This window comes from Rattus norvegicus, chromosome 18 (assembly GCF_021556685.1).
Source record: "Rattus norvegicus strain SHRSP/BbbUtx chromosome 18, alternate assembly SHRSP_T2T, whole genome shotgun sequence".
In the NCBI taxonomy this organism is placed as follows: domain Eukaryota; kingdom Metazoa; phylum Chordata; class Mammalia; order Rodentia; family Muridae; genus Rattus; species Rattus norvegicus.
The window spans coordinates 3,682,117-3,707,134 of record NC_141551.1 but is presented as its reverse complement, the minus strand read 5'-3'; the positions used below and the strand labels follow the sequence as shown (position 1 = coordinate 3,707,134).

Sequence of the window (25,018 nt, the reverse complement as noted above, 5' to 3'; positions counted from 1 at the left end):
AATAAAAGGGCTGTTTACTACACAACTGTCAAAAAGAAAAGGCTGAGGATAATTCAGAGCACATGTGGGCTCCCATGACTGTAGGAGTTGTGGTTTTAATACATGATACAAAAACTGAGAAATTGAAGCCTCTACCAGCCTTCTGTCCTTTCATTTTGGAAAAAGGGAAGACACCCTTTTTCCAAAAAGTGGTGAGCTAGAAGGGGAAATAAAACAGGGGCCACTACCAAGGTCACATCCCACCAAAAGTCCCTTCCCTTCCCCAGCTACCAGCCAGCAAGTCTCTGTGTTTAGCAAGACTTCACCACATCCCTGGGGACAAGGAGGTCCTCAAATAAGGAGATGGTTTTGTAGTTTGAAACAAAATGTTCTCAAGGAGACTTACCGTTCTCCTTGAGGCAGGGTATGTCATCTTCAGCTCTGACAACAAATTTGCAAGTGAAACCCACAAACAGTCCAAGAAAGAAATGGAAGGATTTGCCCCAGTTTGCTCACTGGGTTATCAGGGACATCCAGATCCATTCCTGTCTCTTCCTCTGTCTGCTCCTGGGTCCAGAATCTGAATCACAAGCAATGCCCCAGAAGCCTCCCTCCCTCTGTCCTTCGGTTTGACTAATAAAGCATCCACTGGAAGCCAAAGGTGGAGGAGAGTGGAGCGGTGGAGGCAAGTGGAAAGGTGGAGAGGCCAACGGGCTCCCCGGTCAGCCTGGCACTGGCTCTCACACTTGTAGGACCTATTTATTACATTACTTTTGTACTTTGTGCCTGGCCAGTCACAGAGCCCCAGAACTACACTGCCAGACCACTTCTTGTTGAATAGTTCCTTTATTAAATTCCCTCAGATTATCCCAATGTGAATATACTTACTATCTGTTCTATATCAGAACCCAGACTTACAGAGGACTCCGGGCATCTGTGAACCGTCATTCTGGTCTCAATGGACCAATTCCTGCCCCACACTGACCAGAATAATGGGGTAGAGGACTAGTTGCTGCCTGTGGTCTTTGCCTCTGACCATGCTGGTGACTGCTTTTCCTCTTTTTCTTTTCTTTCTTTTTTTTTTTTAAGTCATTCCTGTTCAGACACTCCTGTGACACCCTCTGAGTTCCAGCTGAAAGTCACCCTGCTGTGCTCACAGACCCACCTTTCCCGGTACCTGCAGTCAGATTCAGAATAGACGTTTGACTACTAAATGAATATGTTTGTAAATTATCCCTCTTAGATTAATTAGATAAATTAGCCCCTCTAGTGAGATGGCTCAGCAGGTAAGAGTGCTTGCCACCCAAGCCTGATTGTAAGGCTGAGTTTGATTCCGGGTGCCCATAGAAGGCAGAAGGGAAGGACTGACTCCAGGAAGTTGTCATCTGACCTCCACATGTGTGCTCCACGATGTTCTCCCCACAGTACATGCACACCATACACATAGAGCAACAACAATAAATGAGATAAATTGTAAAATGAATGTAGTAGTTACTTAATCAGAAGGTTTCTGGGAAAACATTAAGATAACATTTGGAGCACGTGTGAAGGATGCTGCTTCAGACCGCTTGCTGCTTTGAGAGGCCAGTCAGTGCTTCGGGGGACAAAGACACGTGTCTCCCCGAAGACACTGCAAGCCTTTGTTCCTCTTGGGATGTCCTGGCTAGGCGTCTGCTCTCTTGGGACACCTGGGCCTGGAATCTGCATCCCAGGATTGCTCTGGTGGTGACTGACCGGGGGCTGTCACTACTATTTAACCAAGATTTTAACCTAGCTTACAAGATTCTTGCAATCTTTCTTTAAACTTATTAATGTGTTTATTTTGCTGTCTTTTGGTTTGAGCTTTACTTCTTTTACATGCATTTATACATACTTTGTCCAAAGCAAATCAGTCTTGAAATATACTTTTTAACTTCAGTCAATAAAATAAAATACTCTCAACATTTCAGGATCCAAAAATCAGTTAAGCGTCTATGTTTTAAATATAAGGGAAATGTACATTGTATTATGATACCTTTTAATGCTCCTCTATGGAACCAATCTTTGTTTCAATTGATCATGGTATGGAATTAAACATTATCTATAAAGGCATATTTTTATTATTTATTTTATTCATCTTTTCTTTAAAACAGATCAGACTAAAGCTTTTTTCTTCTCTTTTAAAGATCAATTTTATTTTTAAGGTTATTTTCCTGTTTTGGGTTGTTGTTTTGTTTTGTTTAGTTTTTTGAGATGTCTTTTCTGCACAGCCCTGGTTGTTCTAAACTCCTCCTGTTGATCAGGTTGACCTTGAACTCACAGATATCTACCTGCCTCTGTCTCCACCACGGCTATTTTTCCTTCCATGTACATGACAGCAAATACCCTTGAAGGCCAGAAAAATGGTGGGGTCACGTCCCCTGAAGCTATAGAAACATGGGTCTTCTGTAATAGCAATATACTTTCTTTAAACACTGGGTCATCTCACCAGCCTCTTTTTCCTCTTTTAAATATCCAAAGTACATACTTGGTACTTTCTTCGGCTCATGGTTGACTTTTTTTTTTTTTTTGAGAGCTGTGTGACCTGTGAGATATTTTTTCTTACATCTCATGTAAAAGGGTGCATTTATAGCCTGTTTACACAAATTGGCTCTAACCTGAGAGTCTACTTGACGTGTTATAATAAAGTACTTTGGACTGGGTATTTTATTATACCCAGCAGGAATGTGTTGGTCATAACATGTAGACTGGGAAATCAAGACCAAGGTGCTTGCGGGTTTGGTGTCCACTCTTCATAACTCCTGAGCTCCTCACAGGTACACTAATCCCACTTGGAAGGCAAGTCCCTCATGTCTTAACCACTTTCTATAAGGCCTCTCTCTTAACACCACTTATGATTTCCCTTCCTCAGCCTCCCTACCTGGCTTCAACAAAAAGCAAGAAAACAATTTAAGATGCTTTTAGATTCAAATGCATCTTCTGGACACTGCATTCCTGTGCTCACTGTATCAGTGGTGACCTGCACAGACCTGCACAAAATCAAGCCCACAGAGCCATTCAGCAGGCTGCAGTGCTTGGGTTCAGTGAGTGACAGCACAAGGGATGGCAGAGGGCAGGGGCCCGCAGAGGATGTGTGTGGGGAAGGGAAATGGGACTCTGAAGGGAGAGAGGGAAAGGTCTGGGTGGAAATGATCAACTTACGTTGCAAATGTATAAGACAAAAATAAAACAATTTTCAAAACCATAGAGTAACATAGAGTACTCTAACATCCTGCAGTGGTCTGGATCAGGGATCATTCAGTATGAGTCATAAAATGAGAATGTCGTACCTCTGCTGGCTGAAATGCAACAGTGATGTTTTCCTTGGACAGGTTCTGAAGCTGATGCATGGAAGTGAATTTGTATCCTTCAAATTCCAACCTTGGCCACCTACCCATTTGCTTGCTCCCATCCAATCCCCATCATCACTCACTAGTGATGATGCCATTTGTCACCTGGGCATCTTTTGCGTGAAGCTAAGCATCTCTGCGGTCCCTCTTGGACTCCCTTTCTGCCACGAGGGCATAACTGTTCATCTCTCTCCTCCATGTAGCATGGCACCACACTTCTCATGGTTGCCTCCTATGCTGGCCACATAGACTGTGTGAGGGAGCTGGTTCTGCAGGGAGCAGACATCAACCTCCAGAGAGAGGTAAGTCAGGCTATGCCTGTGGATTAAACATATCTGGGATAAGAGATCTTTGAACTTTACGGTAATAAATTGCTTCTGAGGACAGAAGTCGCAGTTGCTTTGTTCCTATACCAGAGCCCATTGCAGAGTTTGTTTTTTTATTTGTTTGTTTTTATTTGTTTGTTTATAGCCTAAAATAAGCTCTGGGAATGTACCACTGTCAGCTGTATTCATCTGTTTGTGCTGCTATAACAGAATAACTGATGCTGGATATTTTTTTTTTTAAGTAGAGGTTCATTTAACCTATAATTTTGAGGACTGAATATCTAGATTCAGGAGATGCATATGCACCATGTACAGTAGAGACAAGGCACAACGCACTCTTACTTTTTTACAACCCATGCTTGTGAGAACTAACACACTCTAAGAGTTCAGCATGAACACATTCACAGACGTACCCAATGACCTTTGCTCTGTCGCCTATGTCTTAAAGGACCCAAGCCTCAGTATCCCCACACTAGACACTCAGCTCCTAGCACTGACTCTTTGGAAGACACATTCAGACCATATCTGATCCATACCAGGCACCACCCTTATTACCTCCCTTAAACAGTCATACATTTTTGTCTCCGGCATGAATGAGTACTTTTTTTATTCAGTGAATAAATGAATGAAACTTAGAAAAGTTTTTGAGACACAGACTCATTATGTAGCCTATGAGAGCCTTGAACTCATGATTCCCCTTCCTCAGCCTCCCCACCTGGCTTTAACAAAAAGCACTTGCGGTGAGATGCCATGGAATTTATAGGAATTTCCCAGATGTCTTGTATTTTTTTTTTTTGTCTGCCACCTATTCATGAAGATTAAATGAACAGTTTGTAAATGAAACCACATTTACAAAGCTGTTTTCCACCTGGCCACGTATTAAGTAAGTTCTCCAAAAAAGTCCTGAAGGGTGACATTGAAGTAAAATGTGAGCCTCACACAATGTGAGCTCTCATCACAAGCGCGAACCTGGGGGCATGGTCACACCAGAGTCCAGTCGGGGTACTTGAAGCAACAAGATGGCTGGGGCATTTTAACACAGTCATATCTGAGGAGACCATCTATGTTCCCAAGCTGACACAGGACCTGGTCTTACAAAGCTTTGCAGACAAGTGTCCCTGGACACTTGAACCTGGGTATCCTAGGGACAGCTCCTAACCATAGTGGGCTCTTGATCTTGCTTCGTCTGCCCTGATCCAGCAATCTGCCTTACCTCCAATAATCCCTCATCTACCTCTAAGCCTTATGGGCCCTGTCTGTAGACCAGGAAAGAACACCCCACAGGCTGCGGTCCTCAGCCTCGGTGGGGCTGGACTATTGAGACAGCAGTGTGAAGACCTCACAACCGGTCTTCTCACAGTGTTTGGGGCAGTCTGCATAACTAGGTCATTGTTTCAGACCATCTTTTCGCATCAGCAGCTGAAATAAAATTCCCATTTAGAAGAATATTTTAAAATTACCCTCACCTTTTCCTCTCTCTACAGTCCTTGTCTACTGTAACTTTAAAATGAAAAGCAGATTTTCTCTAAGAAAAAAAAAAAAAAACAATTCGGCCCAGATCTGCTTATTGAAAAATCTGATCCCAAAGCATGGGTCCACGGTGTACCGAAACCTTCCTGAGAAAAGCAGAGGAAGAGAAACTGTGGGTTTCTAGCTAGTGTGTGGCTTTGTGGTTTTATATTTATTCATTCATTTAGTGGCTCAACCAAGCCAGCAGATGGAAACCTTTGTGACCTGAGAACAATAGCCCTTGGGGACTTCACATGCAGTCCAGACACAAACTGTGTCTCACATGAGGATGTTACAGAAGCTTCAGCAGTCCCTCCGGTTTTCCCAGCCTGTGCCAGCCTCGGGCAGTGCAAAGACCAAACCAAAGGGAGGCCCCAAAGTATTGCCTGCATCAGGAATCTTTGAAACACTGTGTCCCACTGTTAATCCATTTGAAACATTGTGTCCCACTGTTAATCCATTTGCAGCATCAGAACAGTTCCTTAGAACATGCCTAACCTTGTTTTCTTAAATACATAGAGCTTGCTAGAGAGACCAGCTGGAGGCCAACGGTTCTGAACAGCAAACACCGTAGACACCCAGGAACCGTGCCTGATGGAGACCACCAGGAAGTTAGCCTGAAGCACTGGGCTTCAGGAGAGAAAGAGTGTTCACTGAAGACTGATTTCACATTTCAGAGTAAAGTTTAAATCCTACTAGGTAGGGATTACTATATTCATGTTCATGACTGATCTATATAAAAATTAGCTCAAATCACAGTGATAGTCATTTTTTAGTTAATGTATCAAAAACGACCGAAAAATAAGTATTTTTTCTTAATAAAGAAAACACCAGAAAGAATCCTGGGTGTTTTCTAGATTTCTTTTTTGGAAGCAAGTCTTGGACTCTGCCCAGGTTTCTTCATCAAAACCTCTTTACACATGTTCTAGAAGTTAGCAGCCTTCAGAGAGCAGTGCACGGGGCACTGCAGATTCACATCTGTGAGAATTACGGGAGGGAACCACCCATGGCTCCAGGCAGGCTCTGGCAGTGGCCAGGTGGTGTTACACAGCTGGAGATAGAGGATTAACTCTGCAAAGGTGTTAGCTCTCTGTGGGCATTGTTTCCCCATCCCACATGCTCCTGCCTTAGAATGATCTGTACGGTCCACAGGACCTGCTGTCTACCCTTAGCCCCTCATGCCGGAGTCAGAATCTATTACCATAGGTTCCAGGTGAGCTGTGGAAACAGGGGGTTCTCACAGTGCCTGGAGAAGTGTCTTGATTTCACCCAAAGCTCAGACTGTGGAAGTCATGGGCTGTGTCCTCCTTCCTCCTCCTCCTCCTTTCTGTAATCCCTCAGTGTATCATTATGACATTCACTCCCTGTCTCGTCCCCTCCCATCCCTGCTGCTGACTCCCTTTTCCCAGCTAGCTCCCATAATGACCATCTTCATATAAATGACAGACATTGCCCACTGCTGAGCAAGGATAATTTAATTCACGTGACCCTATGATTCGGCACCAGTCTTTGAGTGGGCTTATAAAAGTCACTTTGAAGTGCTGCCTTCATTGGGGTTTTACTGCTGTGAAGAGACACCATGACCAAGGCAACTCTTATAAAGGACAATATTTAATTAGAGCTGGCTTACAGGTTCAGAGGTTCAGTCCATTATCATCAAGATGGGAGCATGGCGGTGTCCAGGTGGACATGATGCAGGAAGAACTGAGAGTTCTACATCTTCTTCTGAAGGCTAGCAGGAGAAGGCTGGCTTCCATGGAGCTAGGATGAGGGTCTTAAAACACACACTCACGGTGATACACTTCCAACAAGGTCATACCTCCAAATAGTGCTGCTCCGTGGGCCAAGCATATACAAACCATCACACAGGGTAAAAATACTATGTTTGGGATGGCTGAAAATGTGAATTTAGACAGTTACTGATTAATATTTCCACTTTTGAGAAATATTTTATACCCACTTCTGCTCTGACCTCCAGTTAGATAATTTATAGGAGAATTATTTCCATTCCTTTCCTTTCTTTTCTTTTCTTTTTTTTTTCTCCTCATTAATTGCTTTCTACTCTGGAGACTAAGTTCTGGAACCACAGTTCTCCAGAATTCTTCCATGTTTTGATTTATAATTTTCCCAAACACCGTTCCGAGTGTATTTGTTGCCTATGCCCATTATAGATCATCATGAACTGAACAGCTTAAAAACAACAGGAATGGGGGTTGGGGATTTAGCTCAGTGGTAGAGCGCTTGCCTAGCAAGCGCAAGGCCCTGGGTTCGGTCCCCAGCTCCAAAAAAAAAAAGAAAAAAGAAAAGAAAAAAAAAGCAGGAATTCATTACCTTGAAGATATGGAGGCCGGAAATCTATTTTCAGACTGTAGGCAGGCCTTATTCCCCTGCAGGCACATCTGAGCCACACGTACCCCAGGATAACCTCTCCCATGCATGGATTCTGTAGATGATGGTGTTGAGGTATCAAGGGTGGACATGCCTGCTAGAGCCCACAGGGTGGCTGTCTTTCTCTGCCGCCTTGAGAGATGGTGCTACCACATTCCATGGCTGTGGCTACAGCTCTCCATCACTGCGTCCGAGGTCTCTTTGCCTCTCCTGTCAAATATTCTCGGTCATCAGTCTTCTTTTAACTATTTTACTGGAATAAATATACATGAAGTTTACTGTCTAAACCATTTTCATCTTAACCACTTTTAAATGCATAGATAGGGTGGTGTGCACTCAATTTCAGGGCTGCGTGCGCAACCACTGGGCGGCCATCTTGCTCAGTAACTCTTGCTGAGAGTCTGTGCTCACTACACAATGACTCTCTCTTCCTCCCTCCCCAGCTGCTAGCAACTGGCTCCCTACTGTCGGTAGCCATGAGTCTGAGTTCTTCAGACACCATCGTAGAAGCTAGCAGTGTTTGTCCTTGTGGAACAGGCTGATGTCAAGCAACTAATCTTTTATGTTCCATCCATTTACATTTCACACCCCTGTGGTATGTCTTTCTTTCCTTCCTTTTAAAGCTAAATAATCAAAACAATCTTCCATTGTAGACAATGCCACTTACTCCTCCATTTATCTGCAGGAAGACATTTCCACTGTGGTGTTTCGTTGTTTTGTTTTGGCTTGGTTTGAATTTCTGAGATAGGGCATGCTATTGTAGCCAAGGCTGGCCTCCAACTTTCACTCCTGCTGCTTCAGCCTCCTGCCTCCTGGGGCTAGAGATGTACCTCAGTGGAAAGGGTACTGGCTGCTCTTCCACAGGACCCCGGTTCAATTCCCAGCACCCACATGGCAGCTCACAATGGTCCGTAACTCCAATTTCAGAATATGTACTATTCTGCCTTCCATAAACACTGTACACATGTGGTGCACGGACAGATGCGCAGACAAAACACCACACATACAAATAAAAAGTTTTTAAAAAGAAAGAAAATTACAGCAAATCAAATGTGGCCCTCTTGGAGCTAGGAAGCATCTGTTTTATTTGAAAATTAATTTTGCTAGATGTCTTTTTAAAGCAATCCTCTCCCCGCCTCTCTCTCTCTCTCTCTCTCTCTCTCTCTCTCTCTCTCTGTCTCTCAGTCAGGTACAACTGCCCTGTTCTTCGCTGCCCAACAAGGCCACAATGACGTTGTGAGATTTCTCTTTGGCTTCGGAGCATCCACGGAATGTCGGACTAAAGTAAGAGAATCTGGGTCTTGAGTTGAATCACAAACATTGGGGACCTCGGAGGTCTTGAGTCCACACCCCGTTGGGGACCTCCGACAATCATGCCATTCATTTTCACCTTATCTGTCACACAGACGTGTGCTTCTCCTGCTGGAAGATTCAGAAGCCTACGGGAGTGGCTTTCCTGGGGTTTTTGTAGTGGTTCAGGGTTAGTCAGTCTTTGAGTCCTTCTGAGCTTTGCGCTGGGAGAGTTTCAAGGGCAATGCCTGAAGTTCTCCCCTGCACCATCCAATTTCTCTTCAGGGATGCCAAGCTTGGTGTCTCCAACCAGGTGTTTAACCAGGACACTAACCAGGATGTTCACTGGGTGTCTCTCTAGCAGTCCCTATTTCTGTGTTCTACTCTGTCTGCGTTCCTTCCAATGCAGTGATGGGAGTTACCAGAGGGATGGCCTGGTCCTAGCCAGCCTGGGTACTCTGAGATGGCATCTGGCAGGCAGCCTGCACTCATGGGCTATCCTCGGAAAGACATGAAGTCAGACTGTAGGGCTCAGAGTCAGGCAGCTCTGGGCAGGGACTATGGTTCTTCCTTTAAAGCGGTTTTCATCCTCACTTTTCATGTTCAGATAAGAAAGCATGGTTCAAAACAGGATGAGTGCTGTGTTTACATGATTTTTTTCATGGTTTATGACAGGAAATTTTGAGCTGATATAAGATTCTTGTCACTTTCAGCTCATTTTAGGTCTATTTGTTATATTAATTCCTGGACTTTATTCCATGAACTTTAGCCCATGTTAAAAAATCTTAGATTTTCTTAATTGATTTTATATAATAATTAGATGCCAAGGGAGTTCCCACTGGGTCTTTCCCTAATGAAACACTATCAAATGGTCCAGATGTTACATAGAGTTCCACCTTTTCAAAAACCCATTAGTACATTTGTGTGCATTCCTTAAAACATACTGGATATGATATAATATAGTACAGTATAGAATAGCATAATATAACATAATACAAAGCACACATAAGTTTACTAATTATCTTTTTCATTGTAAAACTGAAATAGCAGGGCCCGGGCTGCTCAGTGGAGTAGAATGCTTGCTGCATAAGCACGAAGACCAAAGTTCACATCCACTCATGGAAGCCAGGGGCCATGGCATGCTTTGTTCATAACTTTTTCTGAGGGTGAGGGGCAGGAGAGATATGAGGATCCTGAAGGCAGCCATTGTAGTTAAAATGATAGGCTCCTTTAAAGGGGGAACAAGAATACCCTTGGGAGGGAATAGGGAGGCAAAGTTTAGAACAGAAGCAGAAGGAACACCCATTCAGAGCCTGCCCCACATGTGGCCCATACATATACAGCCACCAAACTAGATAAGATGGATGAAGCAAAGAAGTGCAGACCGACAGGAGCCGGATGTAGATCTCTCCTGAGAGACACAGCCAGAATACAGCAAATACATAGGCGAATGCCAGCAGCAAACCACTGAACTGAGAACGGGATCCCCATTGAAGGGATCAGAGAAAGGACTGAAAGAATTTGAAGCGGCTTGAGACCCCATATGAACAACAATGCCAAGCAACCAGAGTTTCCAGGGACTAAGCCACTACCTAAAGACTATACATGGACTGACCCTGGACGCTGACCTCATAGGTAGCAATGAATAGCCTAGTAAGAGCACCAGTGGAAGGGGAAGCCCTGGGTCCTGCCAAGACTGAACCCCCCCAGTGAACGTGATTGTTGGAGGGAGGGCGGTAAAGGGGGAGGATGGGGAGGGGAACAGCCGTATAGAAGGGGAGGGGAGGGATTAGGGGGATGTTGGCCTGGAAACAAATACCCAAGTTAATAAAGATGGAGGGAAAAAATTATAAGCTCCAGGTTCAGTAACAGACTGTCTCAAAGACTACAGTGAGGCAACAATAGAGGGTGATGTCCTGGTATTGACCTCTGGCCTCCACATGGGTGAGTCGGTGTACAAGCTGTGCTATCCAAACAAGCACATGCACATGTGTGTGTACACACACACACACACACACACACACACACATCGTGTACATCACAACTAAGGTAGCAAGTGCACTGAACTTCAACCTCAACACCGTAGAACTAAATCAGCCTCCTTCTTGCTTAATTTATGACTGAATCAAAGCCTTTATGCAAGCAGCTGCTTGTGTTCCCACAGCTCCATAGAGCACAGAGCCCGGGATGAGTAAGTCTGTGACTCCAGGAGGTCAACTGCAGGGGTCTTAAGAGCTTTCCATGGGAAGAAAGGACTATCAGGAGGTTGTGAGTTTTAATGTGAATCTGCCACCAAAACTGACTAGGTTTTAATAATCACCTTCTTGTTATTAAGTTATGGAATTTGTAGCCTGAGGATGTTTTTAATAAAAGAGACTGGTCCTTCTGTCATGGCCAGTATATTTATTATTCTCTTACCTCATCGGGCAGAGAGAGCAGAAAGTTGACAGGACAGAGCCTCAAAAGGGCAATAGTGATTACCGCAGTTGAGCAAGGTCTTGCAACTACCAGCCTCAGCCTCTCCTCTCCATTCCCCACTCTTCAAAGCTGGCTCAGCCTTTTTCCTTACCACAAAGTCCCCTTCCCCCACCCCTTCCTCCCTCCCTCCCTCCCTCCCCCCTCCCTCAGCGTGCATTCTCGAGCTCCTGCCATACATGTGATGTCACTTTGACTATGAACACAGAGCTTTGTGGCAGAGATTTTACAGGTAAGGCTACCTGTCACTTGCCTGTCACACCCACTCAACTAGTTCAAGGCTTGTTTTCCAGGCCTCATCAGTATCTTCTGAACCAGACCCTCTAAAGGTAGAATTTGCTTTGAATTAAAAAAAAAATCACTCCAACAAACAACAAAAAGAAACCTAAGCCCAAATTAGAAGCTACACTATCGCTGGGGATTTAGCTCAGTGGTAGAGCACTTACCTAGGAAGCGCAAGGCCCTGGGTTCGGTCCCCAGCTCCGAAAAAAAGAACCCAAAAAAAAAAAAAAAGAAGCTACACTATCATATTCATAATTAATATTTTCAGTTGTTACGTGTCATTGAATTACTCATAATTAGCTTAAATCTCCCCATCCCAGTTCACAGCACCGAACACCAAACATAAATCCAAGGTGGGAAGAGATGCTTACTAGTAGGCAGTCTTGCCTAGTGCTCGAGGAAGCCATCGATGGCTCGGTGAGTGAGGGGCGCAGTGTGCTTGGCATCAGTGCTTGGTCTGATTTCAACCGCAAGGATAAAAGTGGGGTTGGCGGAACAAAGGGGTGCCCCATTCCACATTAGAGCACGATTACTTTACGGTGCTCTGCTTAGTCTTAGGGCCCGTGCTTTAAAAGAGACCCAGACAAACTGGCACATGTTCAAAGGGAAACCCTGAGCCAGACAGTGAGACGTCATCATCTGCTCTTTTAATGGGGGCATAACCTGTCCCATGAAAACTATGGCTGTAGATGGGTAAGCACCCTTAACTCAGTGGCTTATAGCCAAAGAGCTCCAAAGCAGAAGCCGATGTTTGCCAAAGGGGCCTCTGGGCAGAAGCCGTGCTTCTGAGACAGAGCCGCCATACTTGGACGTGCACTGCACTTCCCCTATTGAGAGGCGAATGGATGATGTCTCCTTTGGTACAGGCAGGTTTGTGGTGATAATAACTGGTGAGATGGCTTCATTATGTCCCTGGCAGGTTATCCAAGTGTACAGCATGCTCATGTCCTCAAGATGGTCATAAGGAAAAGGTGAGAGCTGGATGGATGCCTCCATCGCTAAGAGCACTTGCTGCTCTTCAGAGGGCCAGAGGTTAGTGTCCAGCACCCATGCTCGGTGCCTCACAGCCTCCTGGAACTGTGGGAATCCAACACTCTCTTCTGACCTCTGTGGGCACCCCCACGTACACATGGCATATACACTCGCAGAGAGACAAAGACATACATGTACAAACAAGGAATAAAATAAGTCTTTTAAAAAAATAAAGACAAGGAAAAGGACGGAAGGAAAATGAGTTTATTATCTCTGGGACTATTCTCTTCCAATTCTATGTGGAAAATGTTCTTGATAAAATACACATTGTGCCATATCTAATGTATATGTCCTTTCCTTCCATAGGATGGGGGCACTGCCCTGTTGGCTGCTAGTCAATATGGGCACATGCCAGTGGTGGAGACCTTGCTGAAACACGGAGCCAACATCCATGACCAACTTTATGTGAGTGTTTCGAGAGGGCCCAAGCTTATCCCTTGAACACAGCTAACATTTGATCTAAATTCCAGTGTCAGAAACCACAGCTTAAAGTATGTCTTAAAGCGCTAAAAGAAAGTGCACATCTTTTTTGAATATGTATTTTTATTATTTTAATTATACCTATGGGGGTGTGTACATGAATCCAAATGCCACAGAGGTCAGAGGTGTCAGATCCCCTGGATCTGGGGTTACAGGCACTTACTTGTAAGCCGCTTGATCTGGGTGCTGGGAATCAAACTCAGGTCCTCAGGAAGAGCAGTATGTGCTCTTAATCACTGAGCTGTCTCCCCAGCCCTACATAGTGGGGTTTTCACTGGAGAAATCAGCTGACGGATGAGCTCTCCTTGTCATAGAAACCATGTATTTCCTACCTCTGTTCTCCCTTTTAAATCTGTTGTACATCTACAAACATTCCATGCATGCTGTCAAACTGCCCCAGAGTCCTCTGGTGCGTGCTCACTCACACATGACAAGCCATGTGGTCCAGCCTATGCCATGTGGTCCAGCCTATGCATTTTCCCCTCCTGTTGTAAAAATAGTGGTGTGGCTCGGTACCAAGAAAGCAAGTCAGTCAAGAGAACTGATAGGTAAAAAACATGGAGCTGTGATCATGAGGTAGGACTGGGAAGGGCTCCGTCGCCACTGTGAATCCATTCGCAGCTAATTGGCAATTAGTACATAGCCCAAGGGCCCTTTTAATTGTCACTGAAATTCCATAGGCTTTGCAACAAGTGTTATTATCCTGGTCTTGTAAGAAAAGTCAAATATGGGAGATAAGGTGACTTGGCAGTCCCACCTTGGAAGGGAGGGAGGGAGGGAGGGAGGGAGTCCTGCTTCCAATTATCCAGGAACTAGATTTTAGGCCATTCCTCAAGTAGCTGTGAGCCCTTAGGCCAAAGGCACTAGGTTTGCATAGCCACCTATTGGGTTGTGTAGGTGTGCGGGTTTCCATTTGAATGTCCTTTCCAGAGCTTACCACACTAACTCTGACAGATCACAGGCCTCTTTGAAGTCCATAGCAACTAACCCTACCCTCTGGCACTTCAAAGTCTGTAAGGCTCTGAGCCTGCAGTAAGACTCTAAGATCCTTGAAGTACCTCTCCCCTGGCTGCCTAGACACCCCCTCAGAGTAGCAGAGTCAGTCTCTGTGTTCACAGCTGCAGTGTGAGGAGGTCCTGTGTGTGTTCTGAGAAACACGGGCAGGGCTGAGTGGTGGCTCTGTAGGTAGGACGGTTGCTGTGAAACTTGAGTACCTGAGCTTGGATCCCCAGCACACACATACAAAGCTGGGATCTGCGGTGTGCACTTGTAATCCCAGTACTGGGAAAGTGGAGGGGACAGGAGGATTCTGGGGCTTGCTGGCCAGACCATCTACCCAAATTAATGGTGAGTTGTGGGTCCAGTGAGACCCTATGTGCCAGGGGTAAGCACACTTGAGGACAGCACCTACTGACCTCAAGCATATACACTTGAGTGCCCATGCATGCACACTTGTATCCACACGTGTGCACTCACGTGAACACATACTTATACCACACACACACAAAGAAAAGAAAGAAAAACAAATGCATCTCTAAAGCTTTGGCTGTCTCTTGGTTGATCTACACAAGTAAAGAATAGCTGAGAGTCTAGATTATGTGTGGGTGTGAGGGCCCAGAGATTTTGGAGAAGAAAGCTAATTTTTGTTTTCACAGCATGACCCACAGTTAGCAGTATGAATCAAGGGTGGATATAAAGTTTGCACTCGGGGTTGGGGATTTAGCTCAGTGGTAGAGCGCTTGCCTAGGAAGCGCAAGGCCCTGGGTTCGGTCCCAGCTCCGAAAAAAAAAAAAAAAGTTTGCACTCACTAGACAATTATCCTTCTAGAATGCTCTCAGAAATAAAGACTTCAGCAGAGTCCCCAGTCACAGTAGATCCTCCTCAATTAATCCGTGAATTAAGAAAGTGGCATGTGCTGTAAATTCCTGATTACTTTCAGTAAAGTGGAATATTTCTATAAAATATTCCATAAATAATATAAATATTTCTATAAAAACAATTGACCTGGTATATACTTTTGATCCCTGTACTAAGGGAAGCAGAGACAGGTGGATCTCTGTGAGTCTACCTAGTGAGTTCCAGGCCAGCCAGGGCTGCAGAGTGGAAACCCTGTATCAAAAAATAAAATAAAACAAAACAGGATAGGATAGGGTAGGGTAGAGGAACTAAACTTTGAGACAGTGAGAGACTCAACCTGAATTCTATCTCAGAAAAGTCTACAGGGTTAGTGGCAGCTAAGAGTGTGGGGAATGTTCTGTGCTGATACATTAAGAAGCAGCTAAAATTTGTAACCACAATCAAACATCTGCCTAAAGGTGTGTTCCGGCTACTTTGTTTCAAGGATTGTTTCCAGCATAGTCTGGTAGCTTAGCAGACACCCTGCGCAAATCCAGTGTCCTCCAGTAGGGTATCCAATGCCTACTTCTGGTCTCTGAGGGTGTGACATACCTGCTGGACTTGCACAGAAAATGTTTGGGGTTTCAGCTTACCATTAGCATTCTCAGAACAAGGTGTTACCACTAGCTAAGCGTTAACTCCATGGGGGCACATCCAGCTTGTCTGCGATGGAGTAGAAACAACAGAGCTTGCTATGCATGCACATATTCTGAAGTGAGCAACTAGACAAATACAACCTGAATTTGCTGAATAATCTTGCTGAAATAAGAAAAACCTATTTCGGAGAAAGAAGACAAAAGAAGCCCCCAGCCTCAACATAGAAAGGACAGCAAGACTGGAATCCTTGCGTTGAGCTCTGTGCAGATTGCCCTTTGTGTTTATAGGTGTCATGGCATCTGCTGGGCTGGCAAGGAGCAGCAAGGAAAGAGCCTTTTGAAGACAGTTTTTCTCAAATCTTTTTTTTGTCATGCTAGGCTAGGTTACCACTGAACTACCAAACCCCTTAATACACAGAGACACTGCATGTTGAGGGGACATAGATAAAGGAGCAAGAAAATCGACAAGGAAACAATATTAACTCCCAGTTCGTAAAGTCACAGAAAGTGGAGTCTGGGGAGATGGCTCAGAAGTACTCGCTTCCAGACATGAAGACCTGAAGTTGATGCCCAGAACTCATGCTAAAAAATAATTAGTTTAAAAAAACAAGCAAACAAACAAAAACTTGGCTCCTGCCAGAAAGATGAAGAGATAGCTCGGCAGTGGAAATCATGTGTTGCTTTTTAAACCTTTCAATCGAAGGACCCAAGTACTGTTCTGAGCACGCACATGGTGGCTCACAACCACCTGTAACTTGAATTTTAGGGTATCCGATGTCTACTTCTGGTCTCTGGGGGTGTAAGACTCAAAGGGAGCCTTAGCTACCGGGAGACCCCTAAATGAGACTCGAGAATGGAGTTCGATGCAAAAGCAAGAGGTTTATTTTGCAGCACACTGGGGTCATCCTGCACCCAGAGGAGAGGCAACCCTTTCTCTCTCTTTCATAAGCTTTTTATACAATTTTTGAGGGCAGATTATAGCCACAGCAACTAGACACATAATGATTGGTGGTTCTGGTGACCTTTACATTAATTGACTGGGAAGGGAGGGGGACTCAGGGACCCTCCCTAAGGCCCGGTGGGAAGTTCCTAGTTGGGGCTCTCTCAAAGGTACCAGGCATGCATGTCATGCACACATGTAGGTATAGACAAAACATTCATACACATATAATAAAATAAACCTTTAAAAAATGTTTTGAAAATCTGGATGTGATGGCTCATGCATGCAATCTCAGCCCTGGGATACAAAAACAGGCAGATCCCTCAGGATCCATGGCCAGGCAGGCTAATCCACTTGGTGGCTCAGGCCAGTGAGAGGCCCTATAGCAATAAAGTGGACAGAACCTTCCTGAGGAAAGACACTGGAAGTTGTTCTCTGCCTCTGGTTCTCTGGGGTGTGTGTGTGCAAGTGAGCACACATATCTCTCTCTCTCTCTCCCTGTCTCTCTTCCTCTCTCTTCCTCTCTCTTCCCCCCCCACTCTCTCTCTCTCACACACACACACACACACACACTTCTGTATAATTTGTTTACCTAATAGCTATTACTTGGCAAAAGAATAGAAACAGAAAAAAAGAATGCAAATGAGGAACGTTTGTCATGAACTTTTACTTTTCTTCTGAAATAAACATGAAAGCTGAATCTAAACCCCTGTTATCTCAGGATGGAGCCACTGCCCTCTTCCTGGCTGCCCAAGGTGGTTACTTGGATGTCATCCGACTTCTGCTGTCTTCAGGAGCAAAAGTCAACCAGCCAAGGCAGGTAATGTCCTTTGGAGCGAAAGGCTGGGAATGGCAGGGATTCTAAGCAGCACAGGCCTGGAACAGCCGTCACCATGGGCAGTCTTCAATCCTGCCTCAGTAATGAGACATTAACTTTGATTAAGACGTCTCCTAGTCTGTGCTTTGAGGTCATCTGGGTGTCTCTGAACTCAAACTGACATCACGGGTCAGTACTTTGAAAAACATAAGTATTCGGTGTCTGAGGTCAAGTGCATACTCTGCCACCTTTTCTTCAAATAATTTATGACTGTGCTGAAATAAAGAGAGTTGGCTGACCTGCGACATAGGTAAACAGAGGCAAGTCCTACCTGGTCTCTCTCCTGATGTGCTGCCATAGCTCCCGTCTAACACTTTCCCAGAAACCCAAGAGGAACCTTGAAATCAGGAAAATATAAGTGGGTTCTATACCTTCATCGCTCACAATCACACTGCCATCGGGGTTTCATTTGCCAGTATCTGATATCTGGCAATCAATCAGCTGATACTTAAGTTCAGGAATTCAACACTGGGGCATTTTATATATGATAAATGTGAGGTAGCATAACTCACTTTTCTGCAGGAGCCATCTGTGCTCTGATTAATTCATTGCATTTGAGGTTAGGAAGGCTTTGCTCTGAGGGTTGCTGTTGTTGTCTTTTAGAAAAGTCAAAGTTTCCTAAGCAGGGTTCTGTTTTAACTGACCTGGTGTGGACCCTCAGGCTGGTCTGTGTTCCTGGCCAAAAGCTTCTTGGGTCTTCATTAACCTAAGTGTATAAGGAATGAGAATGGAGTCTGGGTATAGTAGGCTTGCTGTCAGCAATCTAGACTTCTACACCAGCACTGCCAGTGGCTGCGGTTCAGTTGTTGGGGATTGGTTTTGTCTTTGAGACAAGGTCTCACTCAGTTGCCTAGGCTTGCCTCACACTCATATGCGGGGGTTGCAAGCATGCACCACCACACCTGCTTCGCTCTGTGAAGTTTTAAGTTTAATTAAGTGTGTTATTTGTGAGCGTGTGTGCTACAGAATACATTGGAAACCTTTGATGGTCTGCTCTTCTCCACCTTGGATTCTAGGGGTTGACTTCAGGTCATCAGGCTTGTGCCGTAAGTGCCTTTGCCCACCCAGCCATCTTGTGGGCCCAGCTGTGTAATTCTGACAAGCAAACCAAGGTCCCTGGGCCTTCACCTGTACATCAGGAGGCTGGGAAGGATGTGCCTGACAATCCCCTCGCACTCGCAGAGCATCAGTATCTCTAGAGCAGTCATCATTACACCAGGGTTAGCTACAAGTGGAAACTTGCATTTTAGACTTTTAAAGATTCCCTTAGCTTTAGATGGCTCTAGAAATACAGGTTAGAAAAGGTTGGGGCTGGGGATTTAGCTCAGTGGTAGAGCGCTTACCTAGGAAGCGCAAGGCCCTGGGTTCGGTCCCCAGCTCCGAAAAAAAGAACCAAAAAAAAAAAAAAAAAGAAAAAAAAGAAAAGGTCGCACATCAAGGATGAAGAGCTGGCTTCAGTAAAGCAAGCATGACCTGTACTGAGGAACTACACCCGTAGGGAACTCTTGGCACACACACTCACACACACACACACACACACACACACACACACACCCTCAGCCACACACACACTCACCCACACACTCACACACACACTCACACACACTCACACACACACCCTCACACACATACTCACACACACACACTCACACACATACACACACACTCACACACACATACCCTCAGACACACACACACTCACACTCTCACACACACACACACACCCTCAGCCACACACACACATACTCACCCACACACCCTCACACACACACTCACACACACTCACACACTCACACACACACACTCACACACACTCACACACACCATCACACACACTCTCACCCCACACTCACACACACCCTCAGCCACACACACACATACTCACCCACACACCCTCACACACACACTCACACACACTCACACACACACTCACACACACTCACACACTCACACACACACTCACACACACACCCTCACCCACACACACAATCACAAACCCACACCCACACACCCACACACACCTCTATACAAGAACACATACACACACAAAGAAAAAGAAAAACATTGCACATCAGGCCTGCTGAGGCTGTCGTTTGGAAGTCGGAGTTTAGTATTTCATTAGCCCTTCTTATTTTGATTCAGAAGCTTCCTTCTGTCATATTGAATGACAGGAGTTGGTGGGCTTGGAGTGGCATGGATTCGATGTGGAGGTCCTATGACCAAAAGTTCCCTGTGACCTTGGAAGCCAGAGATTATTAAGATTGCCAGGTTTCTTTCATTATACTTTTGCAAAATAATTTGTCACTTTAACCGGTCTGTTTGTAAAATATATTTTATTATTCCATTCCTACTGTCTTCTTTGCTTAAAAACAACCCCCAAGTTGATATGAATTGATATTTCAAAGGCTGCATGGGTGCATGTGCACTTGGGCGTGAACTGAGTCACCTGCTGTCATTGAAACCAGGAAGTTATTAAGTAGGGCAGCAAGGCAGCAGTAACCACAACACACCAGCTGTTTGCATTCCTCAAGAGTGAGGCTCACCTGGATGGCCGGTGGGTAACCTGGCCCAGGAGGTCAAGGACCCTCCCTGTGGTGAAAAAACCAGGGACACACCCTTCCAAAGACCGTTTCTAACAACGCTTTGGAACGGCGAGAGCCCAGGTCTGAAAAGATTGTTATTCAGGAAACCTGTTTTATAAAAACAGGAATTACTTAAGGTGAGGGAGCAATGAAAAGTTTCCTCTTTGTTGTAAGCAAGCTGTGGTGTTCTCGGCTCAGCAGTACGTGCCAGGAGCCTACGGCTCTCTAGTTAGAGACTCACTTATTTAGGTCAGTCATTCCACGTCTGCCATCTCTGAAGATAGGGCCTCTGCTGACTTCAGTCTAGGAAAACAAATATCACAAACAGGACAAAAGGCAGCAAGCATGGCTGGCTGGGTTATGAGTTATTCAGAGGTTTAAAGTTCTCGTTAAAATGGCTTACACAGGGTACAACGTTACAAGCTAGGTGTCTGGAGCTGGTGTCTTGTTCTGAAATCCCCAATAGCTCGTTAAGTCTTTATCAGAAAATTCCTGAATTTGTGGAGTATGGAGTAAGGACAAGGATGTGTGCCTGTTCTTAATGTTTCCATAAATTTGATGTGTGTGTGTGTGTGTGTGTGTGTGTGTGTGTGTGTGTGTGTACAGCTGTAATGAGTACAGAAGCCAGAGGTCAATCTCAGGTGTCCTTCCTCAGGAGCCACCCACCTTCTCTTTTGAGACAGAGTCTCTCCCTGGAGCCTGGAACTTTCTATTAGAGGATCTGGTCAGTGAGTCACAGGGATTCCCTCCTTTCCCTCCCCAGCTCTGGGGTTAGAAGCACATGACACCACACCCAGCTTTTATGCAATGCTGAAGTTCAAACTCAGGCTATCATACTAGTCCACATACGTGCACACTTGCACACATACCCATTCTGACCTCTATGACACCCATCTTCGCACACACACACACACACACACAGAGCACATAACACACACCACACAAAACACACACATACACAATACACACCTCACACAAGACACAACACACATACTACACAACACACAACCATACGCTATACAACACACAATATACATAACACACATGTACAATACACACACAACACACATATACAGCACACACATGCACACACAAATCACATACACCACACATATACAATATATAACACACACAACACACATACACCATTCTGCGGAGTCCTTCCATTAACATCTTTGACAAGACGCTAATGGAGTAGCTGAGAATCCCTCCTATGACATTTGATGTGATGTCATGGAGTCAGCACTATAGAAAGAATGGCTTCTCCTAATAACTTTCCCTCCTGAGAACTAAACAGACCTTTTTAGTGCTTTGTGCTGAGGAACTGTGATCACAGAGCAAGCCACAGTCAGAACAGTGTCAGCTTGAGATGTTCCTTCCTGCTCCATAGGTCAAGAGTTGCAGGGATCATGGAAGTCCATGGTCACCTGGGAAACTCGTTTGTGTTTCTTCCTCCACACGTCCTTCTCAAGGAGAACATTTTTAATCAGTGGTGAATATGTCCACTTAGCCATTGTTCTCTTAACCACATACTTGACATACTTCTCCCAGCTCAACTCACCCACATCACCAAAGCAGTATTTTCTTGAGCAGCCAAGCCTGGCCTTGTTTTCCCAGCATTAGGCTGACTCTGATTCACTTGTCTACCTAGGCCTCCTCCTTTGCTTGTCGGTATTTCTACAGCATTTGATAGAAAGACCAGCTAGTGAGTGTATGCCTTAATGCAGTGGTTCTCAACCTGTGTCTCACAGCCCCTCTGGGGAGAGATCAAACAACCTTTTCACAGAGGATACCTAAGACCATTGGCAAACACAGATGTTTATATTACAATTCCTAACAGTAGGGCTGGAGAGTTGGCTCAGCGGTTAAGAGCACTGAATGCTCTTCCAGAGGTCCTGAGTTCAAATCCCAGCAACCACACGGTGACTCACAGCCATCTGTAATGAGATCTGATGCCCTTTTCTGGTGTGTCTGAAGACAGCTACGGTGTACTTAATAAATAAATAAATCTTTAAAACAAAGACACAAACCCTTTATATTTAAAAAAAAAACACGGGGCTGGGGATTTAGCTCAGTGGTAGAGTGCTTGCCTAGGAAGCACAAGGCCCTGGGTTCGGTCCCCAGCTCCGAAAAAAAGACCAAAAAAAAAAAAAAAACACAATTTATAACAGTAGCAAAATTTCAGTTATGAAGTAGCAATGAAAATAATTTCTGCTTGGGGGCGGGGAGTCACCAGAACCTAAGAAACTGTATTAAGGGGTCTCAGCATTAGGAAGGTTGAGAACCACTGTCCCAACAGAAGCCTTCATCTGGACACAGAATTGCTGGAACCCAGAAAGTAGCTATTCTCTCGGGTTCCAAGCTTGGGGGCATGTGTGAAGAGGGGGAGACAAGAGCTTCCAGACTGGTATAGGATTCCAAGCACGTGGATACTGGAGCAGAGCCCAGAAGAACACTGGTGGAGGGCACTGGCCATCTTAGTCCCTCTGAACACGGTGGGCACTTGGAAAAGCCTGTTGACTACCAGAAAATACATTGTGACTTGGGCAAAGCACCAGGGAGGTCTGGAGGTCTGTGGCCCCCAATGGCCCATGACTGGAAACTAGAAGGGAGATGGAGAGTGGCTGTGGAGCCAGCTCAAGTCTTCAGGCAGAGGTGCTGAAGTCAAAAGGCTACACAGGGAGTGAGAGTCTAGTTTTACATGATAGCGATTCCCTTTCCCTGGGCCTCAGCTGCTTTTCATCTGTAAACTCAAGATAGCAATGGTGACATCCCTCCAGAATTGCTATGAAAATGATATAAAATATTCCCAGTAAGTGTTTTATCACAGTGCCTGTGGGTTGGACTAACACTGGTAGCAAAGTTGTCTTGTTACCGTAGTTACTTCTGTCTGAAACTGGCCACCCCTCTAATAACAGAATTGGTCCCCGAGACTATGAGGGTGAAAACCTACAGAGGAAAATGGTCATGCCTACGGACTGGAATGCCATAGAAGCAGGGAGAACAGAGCATTTCGTGTATGTGTTCAGATCCTTGGGAACCGAGTGGGTTGCTGTCTTTTTCTAAGCAGGTTTTAGAAACCTCTTTAAGATTATAGATTGGTCTCTAACATGAATGGTGTATATAACCCTCCACCTGTAAAATGTATTAGATGTAGCCCAAACAGCAATAGATTTGGTAGGAAATGCAAAAGCTACCCTATTAGCTATCTGGTTGGCCCTTGAGTTTGTTCTGTAATTATCAGCCAGTGTTAAAACCTTCAGGTACAGGCAACACATCATGATTTATTGGGTTGATGTCTTATGCAGCCCTCGTACTTCCTGCTCTTTCCTTGGCCTCCAGTCCCCACGTGCCTATCATCTGTTTGTCCTCTTCCCTGTGATTACGGCCTAAGTCTAAATCTTCTTTCACTGGGCGTGGACACAATGCTAAACGTCAGCCACTGCCTCTGACTTTTCTTTCATTTTTCTTCTTTAAACCTCCATATGCACATGTACATGAGCCCTCATGTGTATTATAAGCATACACCTGCCCATTCTCACACACACACACACACACACAGAGAGAGAGAGAGAGAGAGAGAGAGAGAGAGAGAGAGAGAGTGGAGTGCATAACTTCCACTTCACACTGATTTGTTCCACTTAAAACATTTTTAAACACTTTTTTTTTGTCTAGAAGTAGTCACAAGTATTTAAATATCTTTTTGCCCATTCCAATTCACTCCAAAAAAGAGAAACAAATTGACTTGTATTCCACCATTTTTATCATGAAAAGGAAGGCACTGGGAGTGGTGATACCTTTAATCCCAGCACTCAAGAGGCAGGAGCAAGTGGACCTCTGTGAGCTCATAGCAAGGTCCAGGACAGACAAAGAGAGGACTTTCTTAGTCACCTAGACAGCAAATGGTTGGACTTGACAGTATGATCGGACACATACTCTCTGGGTTTCCATGTCAAATCTGGAGAAGTGGTCATTAGTACTGAGATACACGAGAGACCCCACATGTCCTTAGCCAGTCGGTAGGGCCTGGCTACTCCCTATCCAGTTTTGGTACGGGGTCTCCAGGAGACTTGGTAAATGAAATCCAGAGGAAGAGCTCCAGAAACCGGAAGTCTAAGTCAAGGGTTTGCGCTGTTCATGGTAAACAGTGCTCAGCTCCAGCAGCCTTTTCTAAGCATCTGGGATCGTCGTGTTCACCGCCTTTGCATGTGCTTGGTCCCCAGTAGTGTCTGCAAGGTCACTCGTTTCCAGAAGATACTGAGGCTGAGGGGCACAGTCTCACAAGCTAGAAATGCTGACTGGGTGTTTGCTGCTGTTCTTTCCAGTCAAGGCAATAGATCCGAGCATTGCCGTGACTGTTATAAATTGACAGTGGTGATAATTGTTCTCAATGGGAATGTCTCAGCGCTTTTCTATGGGCAATTTTACTAAAAAAACAACCTTTGACAAGCACACTCACAAGGCAGCCCATCTCCCTTCCCTGGCTGCCCTCTGGTGGAGACATCCACAAAGGACAAAACAGACCCAGAGCAGGCAGGAACTCAGACCTCATCTGTTGTCTCTGGGGATCCTGTCTAGAACCATATGCCAAGCCACCCTCACTCTGCGTGATACACCACACCTGTCCATGACACTGAAATGCATGTGTGTCCTGCTACCTGGCAAAATCCTGGTCTTCCTTCAAGACCCAACTGAGCTATGACCCCATCTATGAGCTTGACCAAAGTTGGTCCCTTCTCCTAGGCCATGGGCACACTTCTCATTCACTCTCACGTGCAATTGTACAGAAATCTCAACCTTATCTCTTCCTCTAGACTTTCCTTTGAAAACAGAGACAAAATGAATTTGAGAAATCAAAGGAAAATTGTGGAAGTTCTTTTATAAATAATAAGCAACATTTTAGTTTGTACTTTTAATGTGTGTTTTTAATACAAATTGCGCCTTGTTAATGATAACATCCACCCTCAAGAGTGGATCCAGGGGCTGGAGAGATGGCTC

The 25,018-nt window shown here is 45.0% G+C and overlaps 1 protein-coding gene across 4 annotated transcripts in view; it reads left to right on the top strand.

The window, feature by feature from the left end:
* The window catches only part of Ankrd29 (ankyrin repeat domain 29), a 48,859-nt gene that overhangs the window by 11,157 nt on the left and 12,684 nt on the right, over positions 1 to 25,018 (top strand). For 3 of the 4 annotated variants that reach the window (XM_087593271.1, XM_087593270.1, NM_001190372.2), the window contains 4 exon segments: positions 3,551 to 3,649; positions 8,756 to 8,854; positions 12,956 to 13,054; positions 17,283 to 17,381. In XM_087593271.1, the coding sequence (XP_087449397.1) occupies positions 3,551 to 3,649; positions 8,756 to 8,854; positions 12,956 to 13,054; positions 17,283 to 17,381 (396 nt within the window). 4 annotated transcript variants of the gene reach the window in all.